General features: G+C 28.4%; 1 protein-coding gene across 1 annotated transcript in view; it reads left to right on the forward strand.

Annotated features, from left to right (window-relative positions):
- The first annotated feature begins 743 nt into the window (after positions 1–743).
- The window catches only part of LOC136972630 (ubiquitin-conjugating enzyme E2 Z-like), a 32,499-nt gene continuing 11,995 nt past the window's right edge, over positions 744–21,247 (forward strand). Inside the window, exons 1-4 of the mRNA XM_067267226.1 lie at positions 744–1,017; positions 18,512–18,584; positions 19,770–19,957; positions 20,060–20,171. Coding sequence (XP_067123327.1) covers positions 866–1,017; positions 18,512–18,584; positions 19,770–19,957; positions 20,060–20,171 — 525 coding nt within the window. The 5' untranslated portion in view covers positions 744–865. The remainder of the gene's footprint in view (positions 1,018–18,511; positions 18,585–19,769; positions 19,958–20,059; positions 20,172–21,247) is intronic.

Raw genomic sequence — 21,247 nt, forward strand, 5'->3', positions numbered from 1 at the left:
TTTACAAAGTAGATTCACACAAACAGTCAAAGTTCCAAAAGTCACTATTCCTGAACAGATTCGTCGAAAAAACATCTTGCGACGTATACTTCGGATACAGTTACTCGGAACACTCCTCCCGTCACTCGTCACGGCAATAGTAGACGAAACACCTTACGGTAGAGCACACAAACATCCGCCTTATAGTTCCAGCAAAAACTTGACTTTCGCGCCAAAACCTTTCCTTTTATACGGATTGTAACAATCGCTGATGGACCAATAAGCGCGTAGCAGTCTTCCACGACGTCCGCTCTCGTACGTTTTTTCGCCGGCCAATCGTCGTTCGTAGATTCAAAGCCGCGGCCGTTATTCAACCGTCTTTCGTAGCGTTGACCAATTTGAATTGGTTGGACGAAATACGGAACGAACAAACACAAAAAGGGCGGGAATCGTACAGTTTAAGAAAGTTCAAACTTTCCAACTTCAAGCGTCAAAGCCTGATGTTTAAAAATTTTTTAAAAGTTCGGCGGGCCACGTGTTTGACATGCCTGCTTTAATGCAATTAAAGCATTAGCTTATTGATCAATCACTTCTTTAGATTTAAATTATTAAACGAAGATATAAAATTAATAATTTAAGTTAAATATTGGAATTTTTTATATTAATTAATAGATATTTTTACATATTATTATTGAATATTATTATCAATTACGAAAAAAATTTACGAAAACGACCATTTAAAACTGTTTAGAGGGCGCTGTAGGCAGAATTTTAGCGAACCAGTAGTGTTTTAGTTATAAACTTATTTTCTGTATTACGTTTTAATTCGAAACACGTGGGATGAATCTGATGTATATTCAGTGATTTATTTAAACTGTTATAAAGTATGGCGTCAAGCAGTAACAGTGATTTCAACAACGATTCCGAAGAAAATGATACTCTTTCTGTATTTGCAACAGACATTAAATGGGATCCAACTTTTAGTGATGACTGGAGTAAAGAAACACCGTCGGCGAGATGTTTACTTAGAATCAAAAGGTTATTTATTTTTCATTTTATCAAATTTCTCTCATTAAATAGTCATTGTTAACAACATATTAAATGATTGAAAATTAATTGCATAAATTAAGTATTTCCAAGCATTTTTCTGCTTAGATCATTTCTTTCATTTTCAGTTTGAAATCTGGAAAAATCTAATCTTGGTTACTGAAACAAGATCTGGTAGAAGTTTCTTTTGGGTAATTTGTGTGTGTGTACAATTATACATAAAATACATACTTCTCAAAATCTACACATAAGCTGAGTTTAGATCTCCTCTTTTATTTCTAATCGTGATTTTTGATGTAGTCAATAGCGAGGTTATAGCCGAAGTTTTCATCTCTAAAACGTGAACGTTGAGTGCTGCTATCTTGTAAGCTGCACTCGACATTCAATGTTCGTGTTTTAGAGATGAAAACTTCAGCCGCAACCTTGCTTATAGTATTTAACAATTATCAGTTGTTTTCTTTACTGTTTTATGAGAGAAGAAAAGTTTTATGTGTTTTTCAAAATTTCTGACTTATTGAAATGTAAAAATGTGAAAATATTGATCAAAGAATTAAATGCAATTAAACTAAAACTGATTTGATAGCAGCAATGTTTATTTCATATGTTTGTGAAATTGTGTTTTTTTAAAAATATCTTCACAATTTACATATATTTCTTATCTGATTATGTTTATTCCTATGCATTGTTTACATTTGATAGTCTATAAGTATTTAAAACAACAATATGTAAATGTCTTAAATTTATGCTATAAATCTCACCAATATCAAAAAGGAAGATTACATCACAATATTTCAACTGCGGTGTAACAATTTTGTTGACCAATAAAGTTACTTAAACTATGTGTAATAGTTTTAAAAATAATTTCCTGATTTTTAAAAGTATAAATAAATTTTCAATAACGAGAAATAATAATTTTTAAATGTAGCAGAATGCTCATTTATGAATGGTTTAAATTGAATTTATTGAATGAAGAACAGCTATTTTTTAATGTGACTTATTAAATATGTTGAGAATGTCAGACATTACATATATTTAAGTTGCTTCCAGAAGTTGGAAATATTGATTTATGATAGTGTGTGCAGTATTTGTTGCAGATAAGTTGTTGGTTTAGTGCTTTTGATATTTGATAATATAGTAACTATTTTTAAAGTTATTTACTTTTGTAAAAGTTAGATTTAAAATAGATTTATGATTTTATTTATGCATTTTAAGTTTAATTTAGCTAGAAAAATAATTCAAATAATGTGAATTATTTTGAAAAACCAAATATGGCTTGTAATTCTCTGACCAGATTTTAATAATTGAAACCTACTTTAGTTCTTTAATAATTCATATTGTATGAAGAAATAATAGTTTTGCATTTTAACTTAAGTAAATTAGCTTTTGGTGCTATTTTAATGTTTCAAGAATAAATAAAAACACATTACAACTAATAAATTGCAAGCATTTTCAGCAAGATAAGCTTATCACTATCAGGAGAAAGACGAAACACAGTTATAATTAAATACAAATATTTTGGAATACTAATACAACATAAAATATTTAACTTTAAGAGATTTAGATTGATAACAGACATCTTAACAGAACAAAATTAAACTTCTTGAGTTTTAGACATATTAAATTATAAAATAGTGCTTAATAAAATAATTTATAGAATTGGTGATATTCATGAAGAATAAAATATAATTTAAGCTCTATTTATTATTATTATTATTTTATTTTGATACCTAATTATCAAATTCACATAAATGAAATAGAAAACTTCTAAATTTTTGAATCAATTTTTAAGTCATTTCCTATACAAATCACATTTAATAAATTAAAAAAACAACTTTATTCTCATGTATTTTTTTTATAAACATTTGTGAACATGACTTCATTATAGATTGAATTATTAAATAAATAAAAAGTATATTTATATATTATATTTATTTGATTTTAGTCTATGCAATACATTAAATAAATAAAACTTAAAACTGAATGATTTATAGTTACCAAGAATTTCTCTCCTGTCTTAGAAAATAATGAAATATATTTATGACCTATTTATTTTTCTAAGAATGAATAAATTTACTTTATGATACAAGTAAAATCATAATTATATAAATATATTAAAATTTGGTAAAAGCAAACATGTTAATCTTCTATGTAATTGACTGAAAAGAAATAACTCAAAATAACTTAATTTTATGGAACAGTTTTTGAAAGAAAAGTTTTATCTTATTCTTATAAATTTATTTTATCTATAAAAAATTTTTAGATATGTGATTAAGCTGCTTTTAAAAACTCTTCAGTATTTTTAATGAATATGAAATATGTAGAGGAACTGTAATAATAAATAGAATATGCAGTTGATATTAAATTATAGAAATAAAAAAAACTTATTTTCCTTAGATGTTTTGAAATTTAAAATTTTATAATCAGAAAGAAATAGTCTACCTTTTAAGTAAAATTATAGCAAATGATTACAAATTTTATCCTACAATTTGTTTAGGATTTACTGTATATTAATTGCTGGATTAATAAATAACAACTAACCTGTTACAAAGCTATACAACCACCAAAGCCGAATTATCGGGCTAGAGTCGGCTAAAATAAATAAATAATTAATAAGACAATTTGGTACTAGAACTTGGTGTTAGGCACCATCTCTTATTAAATTTAGTAATTATAATTTAATTAAATTAAATAATTTTAATAATTTGGAACTGGAGGAAAAGAAATCGGCCCGAAGCAGGACTTGAACACACAACTTCTGCTATCTGTGCAGACACGTTACCAGTTATGCTACCTGGACCTTCGGTCCGACCTTCTCCTCCAGTATATATAAGCTAACACAACGACCATCGACGGTCATTACAATGCTGGCTGGGGACACATCAAGTGCCCACGTCCTCCCAAGGCACACAACCGACCATCACAACCCCGGCAAGGCGTATAAATATAAATAAATAGCCGACTCTAGCCCAATAATTCGGATTTGGTGGTTGCTGGATTAATTGTTGCATAACAGTAGGATTTTAGAACACTAATGTTTTGACCCCTATTATCTTCACGTATATTAATAGTTTCAAAGATTTTTTTGGGAGGATATTCGTAAACAATCACCATCATCAATTAGAATTATTTGAACTGAATTAATTCATTCAGAATTGTGATGTTAATGTGTTTTAATAATGTACAGTGTACAAGACAACAATATCACAAAGTAGTCTTTTTCTTGCATATTTTAAGCTCAAACACTATTCATACTATTATTTTATGTTTTATCTTTCTCTCTCTTTAATGGTTGTTATATGTAAAAAAATATATCAAAAATACTTGACTTTATTGTTTTAAGACTATTTCTTTTTTCTTTACATATTATGCAAAAGATGCTTCTATATTTACTTGATTGCAATTAAATATCATGCTGTAAATTATCTTTTGATATTAAACTGATAATGAATATTAATAAAATTGGTTAATACCAGTTATTAAGCTACTAATCTTATATTATGTCAACCTCAATCTTGTACTATCATATAATAGTTATTTATAATGACTATCACACATTGAAACTTTCATAAAGCTGATTTATTAGATAAATCAGCTTTATAAAAGTTGTATTGAAAGTTGAAAGCTTTATGACTTTATTCTGACCCACCTAAAATGAATTTCAGCTTAATTAATTAAAATACAATGATACAGTCCTCATCAGTTAGGCAATTATTGGGTCAGATACAAACATATATATATATATATATGACATTTACAATGCTACAATTTACATGTCTAAAAATATACACAGGGATCACTCTGAAATTTTTTAAAAATTGCCAACCATTTTGCTAGTTTAAAATTTTTTTTGCCACATCAAATTATTTATTGCAACCAGTTATACTTACTAAGTGCAGGTGCTGGTAGCCTTATCAGTTAGCCTTAATAAGATTCCATCGCTATTACACACTCTATATAATAAATGCCTACAATACGCAATATTTCCATCAGAATGGAAACAAGCAAAAATCATACCAATATATAAACAGAAAAACAAAGACAAACGGGATCCGAGAAGTTATCGACCAATTTCCCTTCTACCGGTAATGGGGAAAATTCTAGACAAAATGATAGTCTATCGTCTTACAGCATGGCTAGGTTCAATGAAATGGATAAATAAAAATCAATACGGGTTTCGAGAAGGCTGTTCAACCGAAGACGCCATATCAAAAGTTATAGACGAAATTGAAACAGACAAACAAAAATACAAATGGGTCATAGCTTTAAGCTTAGATATAGAGGGCGCATTTGATAATGCATGGTGGCCTCTCCTCCATACAAAACTAGAAGAACTAAATTGCCCACGTAATCTCTACGCACTCATATGTGACTACTTAACAAACAGGAAGGCCTTCATAGAATACTCAAATATTATAATAGAAAAAGACATGACTATGGGATGCCCGCAGGGTTCGTGTTCGGGCCCGCTATTCTGGTCTATAATATTAAACGATCTCTTAAATGATAATTCTTTAAAAGATAACAAAATTACAGCCTTCACAGACGATATAATGGTAGTTTGTTTGGCAGGTAGCAGATTAAGAGTAGAGGAGGAATGCAATAGGACCTTAAAAAAATAGTTAATTGGGGGAAAAGGAACAAATTAAAATTCAACCCGGACAAAACAAACGCCATTGCCTTTACAAAATGTCAAATTGAACGTAGACAACCAACCATAAAAATGAATGGAAAGGTAATCAGATGCACAACTCAAATAAAATATCTTGGAATAACAATAGATAATAAACCCTTCTGGACACCATAGATCGAACAAATAAAGAATAAGTAGGTAACTTATTCCAAGAGATTGCCAAGGTAGAGAAAAGAGAATGGGGCAGGAGTGGGAAAGCATTAATACAAATTTATAAAGGTGTCATCATACCAATTGTCACGTATGGTGCACAAGTATGGGGGAAAAGAGTAAATCTAATACACACAAAAAGAAAAATAATTAGTCTCCAAAGAAAAATTTTACTAAGAATTACAGGTGCATATAGCACTACATCTAACGACGCTTTATGTGTAATGGCCGGACTGCTACCGTTGGATCTGGAAGTGAATAAAAGAAGAGACACCAGAAATATAATTAAACAGAATATAAATTCCCATGATATCCTCAGAAACGGAGACATAATAGAACAGAAACTAAAAGTGCATCAACATCTGAAAAGATTCGAATGGAAACATATCAAAATCATACAATACAATGAATCACACCCTCACAGAGTATATACGGACGGTTCAAGAAGTTCAACGGGAGTGGGTGCCGCCTTCATCTATTTTACAAGAACACGTGAGCAATATCACAAAAAATTTAAACTAGATAACAGATGTAATAATTACCAAGCAGAGTTGGTTGCAATCCACCAGGCAATAAAGTGGATCAATACAAACAAGAAGAATCTACAAATACTAGTATGCACGGATAGTGAATCAATACTAAAGGCACTTAATGACCCAAACAATACGCATGAACTTATAAACAGTATTAGACAAAACATCATAATTGGAATAAATAAGATACAACTTAGTTGGGTTAAAGCCCATATGGGAAACATTGGCAACGAGAAGGCGGATAACTTGGCAAAGGAGGCCAGTGATTTAACACTAAAGGAAATATACAGTAAGCTGTCAGAGCAATATATAAAAAGAGAAATAAAAAATAAATATTTAATCATTTGGCAAAGAAGATGGGAAGAGTCAAGAACAGGCAGAGAACTATTTGAATATCTACCGGATATAAACCAAAGAGTTACGAATAGTTACTTTATTATACACCATAAAAATACAAGATTTCTGACAGGACACGGAGATTTTGCAGACTACCACAGAAGATTTAATCATGGGAGTGACGGTCTTTGCGAAAACTGCGGAACTGAGGAAACCCCAACACACATACTAATGGACTGTATCAGATATGAATTACCAAGACATAATTTAATGCTGATATGCAATAAAGAAGGATATCAATGGCCAGTACGAAAACGAATCTTGATCAATAATGAGCATATCTACTATCATTTTAATGAATTTATTAAAATAAGCTATAAAAATAGAATATAGAAAAAAATATAGAAAAAAAAATATATTCACATAAGTAAATAACAGTTAGCTAATTTATGCTGGGAAACCTCTATAATCGAAATTATCTCGATAAAAACTAGCTCTTCCTAAGGGATGAATACAGTCTGTGAATGTTTCTGTTGTAGCAGTTAGGGTAGTACAAATTGGTAACAGGTCTTTAGTGTTCACATTCAATGCTGAGTTTAGGACATTCCATTTCACCTCCATCCTCTTTATAAGTTAATTCTCAGTGCTTTCCTTGGGATTGCTGAACTCTATATATAAAATAGGTCCAAAAGTTCGGTGAAATACATAAAATCTGCAATGGGACTTTCACCTCTCTACCGTAACACATAGGTGATTTCTACACTAATTCAAATTGCCTAGGATACTTTCCGCAAATGTACATAACTAAATCATTTGAACGACATAAATGCCAAATTGTTCACCTCTTCAACATCAATAGTATGAGACAGTGCTAATATATTTCATAGCAGACTTTAGACTATAGTGATATACTCTGCACTGCTCACTTAAGTAAATTAAATCATCAAAACCACCTGCACCACATAGGTGCCTTATCTAACATATTCCTATCAACTATTGGAATAGTTTGTGAAATAAACTTTCGTAGCCGACCATAGATTATAGTGATACACCCTCCACTGTATTATAAAGCAATTAATATTATTATTGTTTCTATAACCATAATAACCGACAACTAATATATAATGGAATACATGTAAGAACTCAACCAGTGCGTTCTGAGAAAACGTGCTGAAACAAGAAATGGTTTCATATGAAATACTAACTGCAAACACATTTACAAGATTAACAACGAAGGGAAAATACCAATAAAACTCCATGATAGAATACAATGTCAGCAGAAAGATATAACACAACAACTAGGAGGAATAATCACAGAATACTATGATAGCACACAACGATAAAGACGGGAAACCCCTATCCTCACCAAAGTAAGTATCGAGAACGTGCGACAGAATATGTCAATGGGAACGACAGAATAGTACGATGAGAAAGGATGGAATACAACGAAACGGAGGACAGGAAAACAGCGATAAAACACAACGGGGAGGAAGAAGAAATACAGACTAATACCATAGAACAACACAATAAGACATAAGGATCCTCTTAATACCGAAGTGAGTATTGTGCACAATATGTTAGGGGAGTTCATAGGAGCTTAGACAAGGAAAGACAAAAGACAAACTGTCACTACTCAAAAACTTAACAAACATTCTAACATGAGTGAACTTTCGAACTCATCAACATTATCCGGATACAAATAAATTATAAATTAGATAACAATGTCGGGATAATAATATAGCGGCTACGTCCGCATGTATGTATTTAAACCCTTGCAAAGCAAGATGCGAAGCAAGGTCGTGAATAAAGTTGGAGTACCAACCTGACGAACTGTCAGGAAGGATGGACTGCTCCATTTAAGTTAAAAAAAAAAGCCTTATCAGTTCACAGTATGAAACCAAAGTAACATGTTAAACTGTCACTTAGAAATAGGAATCATATTTTAATAATTTTTTAATGAATAATTCTGGAAACACTGGGCAGCATTACATGAAAACTGCCTTCAGTTCTTAACATTATTTCCTGCTTTCTTTTCCAAATTTCCACATGGTGCCATGACATTGCTAGGGATGTGTTCATTAATAGTGGTCCTTCTGCATCTCTGCCATAATAGACATGTGCTGCTGTTTGTAATAATTTGGGAATGACTGTGAAATGATAGCAATGCCCATACCTATTGATAATGTCAATTGAAGGTGGGATCTATAATTTTTTTAAAAATATGTTTTGGAAACAAAAGTTAAAAGAAAGGTTTAAGATGTAAATTTCATTTGATGGTGAAATTTCAAAAATTTCATCATAAAATGGGTTGTCTTGCTAACAGAACATTCAAAGCAGCCATGAAAAAATTATAAAAATTTTACAATTGGCTACCATTGGAAAAATTTTGAGATGCCACTTACCTATATCACCATGTGCATTAACATGAAGTTTCACAACCTCTAAATTTTTATTCATACAATTGCATAATGGACAGTGAAATGAAACTATCTTAGCCTTGGAGGATGTCATATTGTTTTCACTATAAATTACTACTACAAGCAACCATTTATGCTGTCTGCACTCAGGCCAAAATTGTAGGAATCTGTCCTGTAGGAATTTTTAAATGAGTGCCATGTGTGTAGAGTGTATGTGGATGAAGAAAAGAATGCATCCTAGCTTGTGGTGCATGGATTCCCATTGCACAGGAGCTTGACATTCTGCTATTTTTCTTAAAGCAGAATGTCATTTTTCCCATTGCACAGGAGCTTGACATTCTGCTCTATTTTTCATGCTTTGTGATTCAATTTCATGCTGAATATCGAAATAAGCAGACTAAGTTTTTATCACCAGTGTTACATATTTTTGCCATCTTAATAAAAATATTGCCAAGTAGCAATTTTGACACTATGCAGCATGACTCCTTTATATATACTATAACATTAAAACACCATAAATAAACAGCTAGCTGTTCATAGCTGCACTTTCATTATAACTAATGACATGACAATATTTTATAGTTACAATCACAATTTCATGGCAATACAAATTTGTTAATATACTTTATAGTACTTTATTTACCTTTTTTGATGAAGGTCCCAGTACACTCTTGTTGTTACATGTAATTGCTGTCCAAATGTTACATATATCTTCATTTCCCAAACAGACAATATTTACACTCCTGTTCACATGTTGTATATTATATACCTGTAGCCTACCAATTGTAATAATAAACTTATTTATTTTATAATTAATATTATCAAATAAAATATTTTTTTATACCTAATTTAATCCTTAATATATTTCTAGCTGCACAAAGAATTTCATATATTCTTGAGTACATAATGTAACATACATAAACATCTCAGATTTGATGTTATTAGTTAATGCCAAATGATACTGTAATGCAGGTGTGTCAAACTCATTTAAACAACGGGCCATTAATGCGACTGGTAATATTCATGTGGGCAACATCACATTTACAAATTTTCTAAAAATTATAATTTGAAGTAAGAACGCATGAATGTAGATAGGGCAATTAAAACACATTATGTAGTTCAGTGAATTCAACTCAACAATATATAATTGCTATAGTATTGCTTTTATTTAAACATTTATTTTATTTAATGTACAGTCTAGTATGCTATTCACGCCAAGTAATATTAATATGAAGAGAACTCACTGTGTACGGCGTTACCAAATATTTTCTTTTGAGCACTTTCAACGAATGTATTTCCGTCGTCTTCAGGTGAATAAGAAATTTTTAAATCAAACATGAACGTTTGAAAAGAACATATACAAAATTTAAATAGGCACAACATCACTTATCACTTTCATAAAATTTTTTATAAGTGATAAGTGATGTGCCTATTTAAATTTTGTATGTGTTTTTCTTTTCAAACGTTCATGTTGATATAAAAATTTCTTATTCACCTGAAGACGACCAAAATACATTCGTCGAAAGTGCTCGAAAGAAAATATTTGGTAACGCCGTACACAGTGAGTTCTCTTCATATTATTTAATATACATATTTATAAGACTAAAATTAATTGTTTTCACCAGAAACTTGCCAGTGCTATCTTCCTCCTTGTTTTCCAACATCTGGATTCAACGACTGAGAACAATTTTTGTCATGGCAGATAGATGTTTATCAGTTAATCTTGATCTGTAAGCCATTTTATTTAATTTCAGAGCATTGTGGCCAGGGGTCAGGAAAAATCACATTGGGTACCGCTAGTTTGACACCTGCATCGGGCTATTTTTTTGCCTACAAATTAATCATTAAATTAATGCACATAATGTTGCTAAACTGTTTAGGTTTACAAACCACCTTCATACTAAATTAATACAAGTGTTGAAATCCTTATTATTTAAACTATTTTACTATTATAGATAAAATATTCATATAGATTATCTTATTTAAGTACAATCCATATTTATATTATACATGGCAATTACTTTCCTCCTATACAGTTAACTACTAATCTGCACTTCTCAACATTGTTATTTAATATTTAAATATTTCTAAACCTTTATTCTCATTAATAAGTCTTAATGAGAATTAATGGATTTTAGATGGGCCAGAAATTTATTTAATAAATTAGTTTTATGAAAGTTTCAATGTATGATAACTCCATATAAATAACTCTTACATGATAGTAAAAGATTGAAAATTGATTAATGTTTTACAATTAGTGAAACAATTACTAGTTAAATTATTATCTTTCATTTGGACTGTCTTCAGCATTAGACATTAAAATAAAATCAGATTTGACCAATAAACCAAATGTTTTCATTAATTTGTTTGTTATTAATTTGTGTTTCATTATTGTTTAACATCCACAGACTTAAATTTTAGAATATAACTTTGAATTATTTTAAATTCAGAATTATAGAATGAAACAAAAAAAAAAAAGTAGACAAAATTACACAGCTGAACTAATTAAAATTATATACAAACAAAATGTTTAGAGCAAACTTCCAGTTTTTCAGAAGGAACAAAGTTAATGTGTTATATGATTTATGTATTAGGATTTCAGTTATTTCTCTGATAAAAATAGTTTTTTGGTTAATAATACAAATGTAAGTTTAATAACACTACAGATTAAAAGCATACAGCACAATTAGTTTTGACAACTCTACCTTGCATGGACTTTTATTACTCATAATAATGTTTTATCTTTATTAATTCTTATTTGCACGATCTGAAAGTTGCATCAATATAAAATGTGTTTATGCTAGAATTAGGAGACAAAACAGAGATGGAATATACGGTATTTAAGCTTATTTTATTAATTCTACCTTATCTTTATCATTGATCAAAGACCTTAAATTAGGCATTGATTGTACTAAGATGATCATATTTTTCTTTTCAAAGTGTCACCATCTTATATGAAAATTCATTTACAAATGGAATACTGAAAATCCAAACAGAGAAGCTATACTTTGAATTTAATTTAGAAAACAAATCACTTATAAAACATTTTATGAATGTTAATATATGAAAATTATTAAAAAGATAGCTTGAACTTTTTACTTTTTTTATGAAACAAAAATTATCCGTGTAATTGTATAATATTTAGTCCAATCTTGATTAAATAATTAATTCAGTAGTCACAATTTTTATTCAGCTTTTAGCTTTTATGCTACAGAATCAATTTTGTCAATCATGTCATTGTAATAAATTAAACTCAAATTGTCTTTAGAATTATTGTCATAAAAAATTAGATTATAAGACATATTTTAGAATGTCAGTGTATTTATTAAATATTGTTAATTGCAAAAGTATATTAATTTGATTATAAATCTCAATGTTCAATGTATGTTTTCTTTGAACAAGCAATTAAAGTGTTTTACTCCTCATTGTAAAGAGCTTTGAACAAAGGATCAATAAAAATTTGATTTGTTTGATTGATATTAATTTGATTAAGTGAATTAAACTTAAAAAGATATTTTTCAATTGAAAAATGTAGGCCTAAATCAAACAAAAGTATAACACACAATAATTTAATTATGATAGAAATAAAACAAAAATATTAGAATCATTTAAGTTTTATCTCATTCAATTAATTTGAACAAGATAAAACTTTAAAGATTGTTCTTACTTGAAAGTTTATATTCAAGTAAGAATAATTATTCCTTATGTGTAGGATTAATATCCTAGCATATTTCATAATTTTGAAATCACTTTGCTTCCATAATCAATAAAACTTGCATTAAATAGAAAAAAGTAATTTTTAGCAATTGATAAATTTAATTGGACAGCAAAAATACAGATGAGGTAATGGAATTGAAAGATAAAAAAAAATGAATACCAAGTTATTTTTCAAATAGTTTTGAATATATAATTCCAATTTGCAAGTGTACTTCATTTCTGAAAATCTATTTAGAACATTCCATTATTTCTTATGGTTGAAATTTGTATCTTTTTTCAGCATAACCCAATTATGCTATCCAAATTTTCCAAAATAACATTAGTACAACAAAACACTTACATGCCTATTAATCATGATTCTAAATGCAATAAAATGAATAAAAGGAAGTTGTTGACTAGATTATTAATCAATATAAAAGGAAAATATGAAATGAGATAAGTGAATATAATGTACTGTATAGTAGAGTCCTGCAAATTCAATGTGGACTAAGGTGACGAGTTATCAGAAATGACTAGTTTTATGGCATAGCAATGATGCTAGTCTAAATAACAAAGTTTTTATAAAGGTATTATACGTGCAAATTCATATACCATATTTACTTGCATATAAGACGAGATTTGGTGTTTATTCATTTATCACAGCTTAAAATTCCTAGGTCAGTGAGTGAAAGATCCTTTGCGTTTTTGCAAATAATTTTTGTGTACCGTGTATTTGCATTTTTTACTGGATGTTCACTCTCTTGTATTTAGAAACATAAGTATATTATCTGGGTCATTTCAATCGTTCTTGTATATTGTCAGAAGTAAAGATAAATAGCAATAGGAAAAGCAAAGCTTTTGAATTGAATTCCAGATTGAAATTCCAAAATCACATGGGAGTATGATATAAGTTTTAATCCATTCCCATGTGAAAACAGATGATTATTTGGAAATCAGAATTTGGAGAAACTCATAAGTGTAATTGACGGAGAGTGGATTCAACTGCTGAGAATTGGCGAGAAAGGTTCCCAATTGTTCGGCTTTACATGAACAAATTATTTTGTCGATTTTACAAGATTTTTCCTTGAAGTTTAAAATGCCAGTAATTTTTGCAGGACAATGTGTGCATTTATGTTCATTTGATATTTTACTTGTGATTGAACGAAATAAAATTAGAATTGTATTAATAAATTTAATTTTCTTTATTTTGATCTTTGTCACACCTCGTCCTATATGCAAGTAAATACGGTACATATTAACTATGTACCATTAATGACTATTTCTATTTGCAGTTACATTTTAATTAAAACATTTCTGTGTATATATTGTCTACTTGGACCTTGTTTATTAATAGGACTTATTATACAGGTGAAGATAAAGATATTTTGTTTTGACTTTTGACTAAGATTTCTTCTCTTTGCTAATCAGAAATTTCACCAATATAATAAGTCCTATTAATAAACAAGGTCCAAGTAGACAATATACAGGGTGTTTCAAAACTTTTGGGCAAATATTTAAGGTATGATAGAAAACATCTAAACAAGCAATTTTTACCATGCAATGCATGGGCGGAGAGCAAGCGGTGAACCGCTAGGAGGTATCCGTTACTGTCACATGAAAGAACGAAACACCAAACAGATATGCATGTCCACCTTTTTCTGATTACTGTACGTCGCCATGCCTTCATGGTAGAAATGACAATGTGTGAGAAACTCATGCTTTATGCTTTCCATTACAGCGCTGTCTAGCGGTTCACCGCTTGCTCTCCACCCATGCATTGTATGGTGAAAATTGCTTGTTTAGGTGTTTTCTATCACCCCTTAAATTTTTGCCCATGAGTTTCGAAACACCCTGTGTATATAGAAATGCAAAACAGTAAGGACTTAGAGGTAAAAAGAATTACTATTTAATTAAAATACATTGATTATTTGGTGTGAATTGAATGTCACTTTCAAGTTAGCGACATTCAATTCACATCATGGAGTTTTGCAGTGGCACCTTGGAAAAAGTGTTATATTTTTTGTTAACGTATAGAATTGATGCTATTATCAAGTGTTACTGGTGAAGAACCATAACTAATTTAATGCTAGTGTTAAGTTATAGAGGTAGAAATTAGATTTATGCATTTGTTATTTTGGATGACATAATGAGTTTTATAGAATGTCGAGTTATTGAGAGTTGAGTTTTCGAAACTCTACCATAAAAGAAGCTAATATTGGTACTATACATAAAGTATCAGATATTTGTTTATTTAGTGGTGAGAAAATAAAACTTAATTAAGTTAATAAGTAAGCAGAAATGAAGTAAATGAAACATTAAAACAAAATAATAAAACTGTAATCATTGATAGAAATGTTTTAAATGTATACTTAAAGTTTATTAAACTGCTCAACTATTTTAGAACAAATAACACTGTTTGTAATGAACAAGTACACAGTGTGAATAAAACAAAGAACATGGAGACTGAAATCTGTAAGTGATGGATGAGAAAAGTGGAAATTTCAATCTTATTGCACTTGTGATTAGAATATTTTGTTATCATAAATATTAATTGTTGCTTGTTGTATTGAATATTTCATCTTGTAAATAAGGAAAGAGGGACAAAATAAAACAGCTTATTAAATTCTTGTATATCAAATATTTATGGAGTGATATCATGCTGTATTGCAAAAACTTTTTGGAAAGATGGCATAAAATACAGTTGCATAGACACTGAATGTAACAAATCTGTGGCTCAAAGTTAAAATAAAAAGGAATAAAAATAATGTATAATACATTAAATGCAATATAAAAATATTCATTTAAATTTAAATGGGAATGAGCAATTATTTATTGTAACATTGAGATAGACTGCCCTGTAGCTTTTAGTAGTAATTTGTTAATTATCTGTAGTTAGTAACTTGATGTTTCAGGTCATTCTAGAAATCCAAATGATCCTGCTATTTTATAATTATCATATGATTTCACAGATTCCAAACGTTGGATGTTGTACTACATAATTTAAGTTCGCTATTCTTGTGCAATATATTTGTTATCTTTGTCTGCTGTAATGTCTCTCATGTGCTCTTTAATTCTGTGTTTTTTTACATTATATTTCATCTATTAAATATTAATTTTGCCTAATCTTGGATAATGAATTTATTACATTTAGAGCTGTGTTTTATTAGACATACAATTTTCTTGACAATGAATGTTTTCAATATTTAAAAATTCTTGTAGATCAACTTGTTATTTTATGTTATATTTTTTAACTACATTAAAGCACTTTTTTTGTTAAAATTTTCATTTTAATGAAGTATACTTTTTTTCATTGACAGTTTAATATATAACAATCAATTTACCAATTAAACTGATATGATTTCAGGGATTTTTTAAACTTTGAGTAATGTAATGAGTTGGAATGGATTTTGATTTTATACATATCAATTAACAATTTATTGTTTATTCAGTTATATAATGTAGTTGTAAGTTTTAAGTATCTAAATTAGTCACTAATACAGGAAGTTGGCAGGTTACTGTTTAAATATAACATTGATTTTTGAATTTAAATTATAGTATTTTGTAAAATGTACGAAATTTTGCAGGATTGTTTGTTTTATATATTCCTATTTAATTAATTTTTTTTTAGTATTATCTTAATGTTATAAGAAATGTAAAGTAAATAATTAACTAATTGCACAGTTTTATTTTATATTATGAAAGAAATAATAAGACATTATTTTTTGTTTAGATTTTTTACTTAGCTGAATCTGACATATTCAAAAATTTTTTAATACATTATTGTTTTTCTTTTTATTGGACTTTTGACATGAATTGACTTTGCACTACATTTCCTGTTATTGGCATTTATTTTATATTGAACTGTACCTGCAGATATAATTGGCATTTCCTGGACAAAAAGTAATAAAAGACATACCATATTTACTCGAGTATAAGATGATCTCACGTATAGGATGAGGTGTGACTTTAGAGATCAAAATAAAGAAAATTAGATTTATTAATACAATTCTAATTCTATTTCGTTTAATCACAAATAAAATATTATCAAATGCATGTATTCAGGCAAACAACCATGTGTGCTTTAATATGTGATAATTGGAAAACAAAACTAAAACATTATAATGCGCATGATCAGAAAAAGTTTATTTTTAATGATTCAGAATGGGCTAATATTCATTAAAAATAACAATTTAACTAATGTAAAATAACTACATTTATAATCATTGCTAAGTGACCTGTATTTTATTAATGTTTTTAAATAAGTAGAAACTATTTTCTGCGAACGAATGAGGTACAATGTGGTTTTTAATTAATGGGAGTAATATTAAATCAATAAACAGGAAAGTGTGTCTTAATTTGTTTACAGTAGATGCCAACTTACGATATATAGACTGTAGACCTATAATGACAGCATGAAGTATACACAGTTCACAGAAATTATTACAAAAACGAAATTTGCTCGCATGCACGACCTAGGTTTTTGAAGCAGTAAAAAATTAATAAAAACCTCATCTTATATGCGAGTAAAACATCTGTGTTTCTGTGTTGTTGACTTATTTAGCAGTCTTTAAGGGCTCATTATTGGTGTTTCCTCCATTATTGGCGTTTAGTTACAACATAAGTCGAAACTACGACTTACGTCATAACTACACAAGTAAATTTGACTTATGTCGTTTTTTCGACTTACGTCACCTCTGCTGGAACCAATTACAGACGTAAGATGAGGTATACCTGTACATACATATGTACATTTGTAGTTGTTTTAAATGAGTAATTTTAATAAATAATGTACATGTGATTGATTTGAATTTATACTTCCCTTTAACAATCTTAATTCAACATTATTCAAGTAGCCTAAACATTACATAATTGTAAAAACAACGTATTTGAGTTTTTGCGCCAAACATCATCTTTTCGAGTTATGAACTTTTCGACTTGTGAATAACCGCTACGAACAGATTAAGTTCGTAAGTAGAGGACTTACTGTATACTTTTTCAGCACATTCAATGATGATAATTATTAATTTAAAAATAAGTATAAACTTTATGTTATAATCTGTGTATCAATTATTTTCAGAATTATAGTAATGAACAATATAAAGAAGTAACAATTAAATGTTGTGGAATTCAAATTTTGACATCATCTATAAGAATTAAAGAACAAAAATAAAACATATTATTTTATAATCATCAAATATTCAAAAGATAATAGTATAAACAAACTTCATCAACTAACCCGATATACATTAAAGCAATACATCAACCAAAGCCGAATTATCGGGCTAGAAATGGCTATAATAATAATAATTTTTTAGTTCTAAATTATTTAAAATTATTTAATTAACATTATAATTATTAAATTTAGCAAGAGATGGCACCTAACGCCTAACTCCAGTACCAAATTATCTATAAATTATTATTATTATAACTGTTTCTAGCCTGATAATTCAGTGGGTAGCCTGATAATTGGTTGGTGTATTGTGATAATAGTATAAGTGATACAAATTCTGTACTTATTAATTGTAATGAGTGAAAACAAAATTAAAATTTTACTAAAATTTTTATTCTATCACATGGAATAGAATATAATGTATTTCTAATAATTCTTTTAGTTTCATAATTCTATTTAAAATCTTTTATAACTATGTCATTTTATTGTATAGGGATATAATGACAATATATAGTGATCCACCTCCAGGAATGTTTGTGGTACCAGATGATAAAGATCTGACAAAGGTTTGTTTTTATAAATTTTGCAAATTTACTTATATGTATAGACTATTGAGCACTTGACAGTAGTTATGTTACCAAAAATTTTTTTAATATTGGATAAACTTTTGACAGAAGTGTAAAGATATTTGCTATGATTTTAAAGACATTTGTAAGACATTGTAATCAAACCAAACATCTTTACAAAGCATGAGATTATATCTTTATTCTGATTAACTCATCTGTATTTATTTTGATATATTTTTATTTATTTGTTCTAACAATTTAATAATTTTACAATAACAGAAAATATACATCTTGTAAATTAAAAGTTTAGTGATAGCAATTGATTAAAGGTTAATAGTGGAATGTTAAAGATATTAAAGGCTGCTATTATACAATTATTGATTAAATTAATAAAATGAATGATTTTGCTAGAGTTAAGAATAAAGAAAACAGTAAATTTAATAGTCAACTTGTGTTTAAAATTGAATTGCCATATTTAAATTTTCCTAGATTAATTTATTTATATGAATAAAGAGAAAATTCTAAAAGGGTACTAAATTACCAGTAAACCAACTAAATTTTTTTTGTCACTATTCAAATCAACAATTCTTATTTTTTTAGATATTCTTCTATATTTATTTATGAATTAATGTTATCAATATCTAATAGAAACTAATAGAAGAGAGTAAATTCTTTTGTTTTTTTCTTTCTTGAAAAGTAATATTACAGTTAATTATAATACATATTTATATCAAGTATAATTTAAACATCACTATCCTGATACATTCACTGCTAAATTTGTTTGTAATAAATGTTAATATGATAGAATTTTTTAGTAACTAGTAGATTATTATTTTATTAGAATTACTTCTATCAGATATTATTATTTTTATTTTTCATCAATGTTGAAAGCATGCAAATTCTAAGATTTCATCAAATATTGCTGAAGTTTTGTTTAATTAGATAAAACTGTTAAAATAGTTCAAACACTTTCACCCTGGATTAATCAAAATAGTATAAACCTCCAGGTGCCCAGCAATAAAATTCACAGGTAAATGTAAGCAAACATTTTTGGGCTCCTTCTGAGCTCTGCTTCAGGTTTTCTGCTTTTCTTTAAATGGAATGTAAATTGAAATCAACCTAGAATTTTAATTTTAATTCAAACATTAGTTTTGATTTTTATTTATTTATTTATTTATTTTTTAGGTTCATGCCTTGATTACAGGTCCATTTGAAACTCCATATGAAGGAGGATTTTTCTATTTTTTGATTCGATGTCCACCAGATTATCCAATACATCCTCCAAGGGTGAAGTTGATGACTACTGGTGAAGGAAAGATTAGATTCAATCCAAATTTATATAAGAATGGAAAAGTCTGTTTAAGTATTCTAGGGTAAAGATTTTTTTATAACTCACTTTATAAATTCTTTGAAAAATTAATATTATTATGTATTTATTTAAAGTTTTTTATATAACAATATATATTTATTTTTAGAACTTGGGCTGGTCCTGCATGGAGTCCTGCCCAAAGTTTATCAAGTGTTTTAATTTCTATTCAGTCACTTATGAATGAAAATCCCTATTTTAATGAACCTGGTTTTGAAAAGGTGAGTGGAAATAACTGAATGTAATATTCTGTTTTATTTTTCATATTGAAATGGTATCTAGTAAAATTTAATATTATTATTTGTCAAAATTTGGAATTTTATCAAATGTTATGCAAAGACATAAAAAAACAAGAAATTTAGAAAAATTTGTTTCATTGTTGACATAATTTATACAGTCAAACCTGTTTTTGTGTGGTCTTTTTCTGTGTGATTTTTATTTGTGCGATTTGTTTTGTGCGGTATATGAAAATTTCAATCAAATTGGAACATAATTGACTCCTGTAAAATTTTTAAAAACTCTATTGGTTGTTTTCTATGACATCAGCAGTTTTTTTTCATTTTTTATTCAGTAAAATTTTTTTCTCATACGTTTATTTCGGTCCCTTCTTATTTTAATAGCATAAAAACCATAAATATTATGTTATATTTGAACAGATGCGGTAAGTTAGCTCCCCTCCAGCTTTAGACTGCAGGTGTGAAATTTCACACCTGCAGTCTAAAGTTAAATGAAATAACACTTCCTGCAGCTATATTTATCAAATAAAATCATTATTTAACGATTATTTTTAACTTTTTAATGTTAGATTCGTATTTAAGTGGAAATAATTAATTAATATAAAAATTAAAATTCTTAGAGGATTTTTTCCCCATTAGGTGTTGCAGAAAAAGGCCCAAGGAGTTAAAAAAGCAATTCCTAGTTATTTCGTACGATTTCGAGTTATTTTCTACATGAGACTTTTTTTATGCGGTCCCTATTCACCGCATAAAAAAAATATTTTTTTAATTGTGTTGCGAAAACTATTTTTTATAGCCACTCGTGAAGTTTTGCGTGATTTTTTTTATGCATTTTCTTTTATGTGGTCCCTATCCCCGCATAAAAACAGGTTTGACTGTATATCAAAACTAGCAGATGATAACTTTGGTAGCTATAGTGATTGGTTATGTTATGTTAGATTGGATTCTCAAAGATCAGTGATTTCAATTTTGTGTTGGCAAATACATGCATTTTACCTTTTGATAATTACTAGAGATAATTATCAAAAGTTAAATGATAGATTCAAAGATAGATTTTTATG

The sequence above is a fragment of the Centruroides vittatus genome, unplaced genomic scaffold (genome assembly GCF_030686945.1).
Source record: "Centruroides vittatus isolate TY-2023 unplaced genomic scaffold, ASM3068694v2 contig_299, whole genome shotgun sequence".
NCBI lineage: Eukaryota > Metazoa > Arthropoda > Arachnida > Scorpiones > Buthidae > Centruroides > Centruroides vittatus.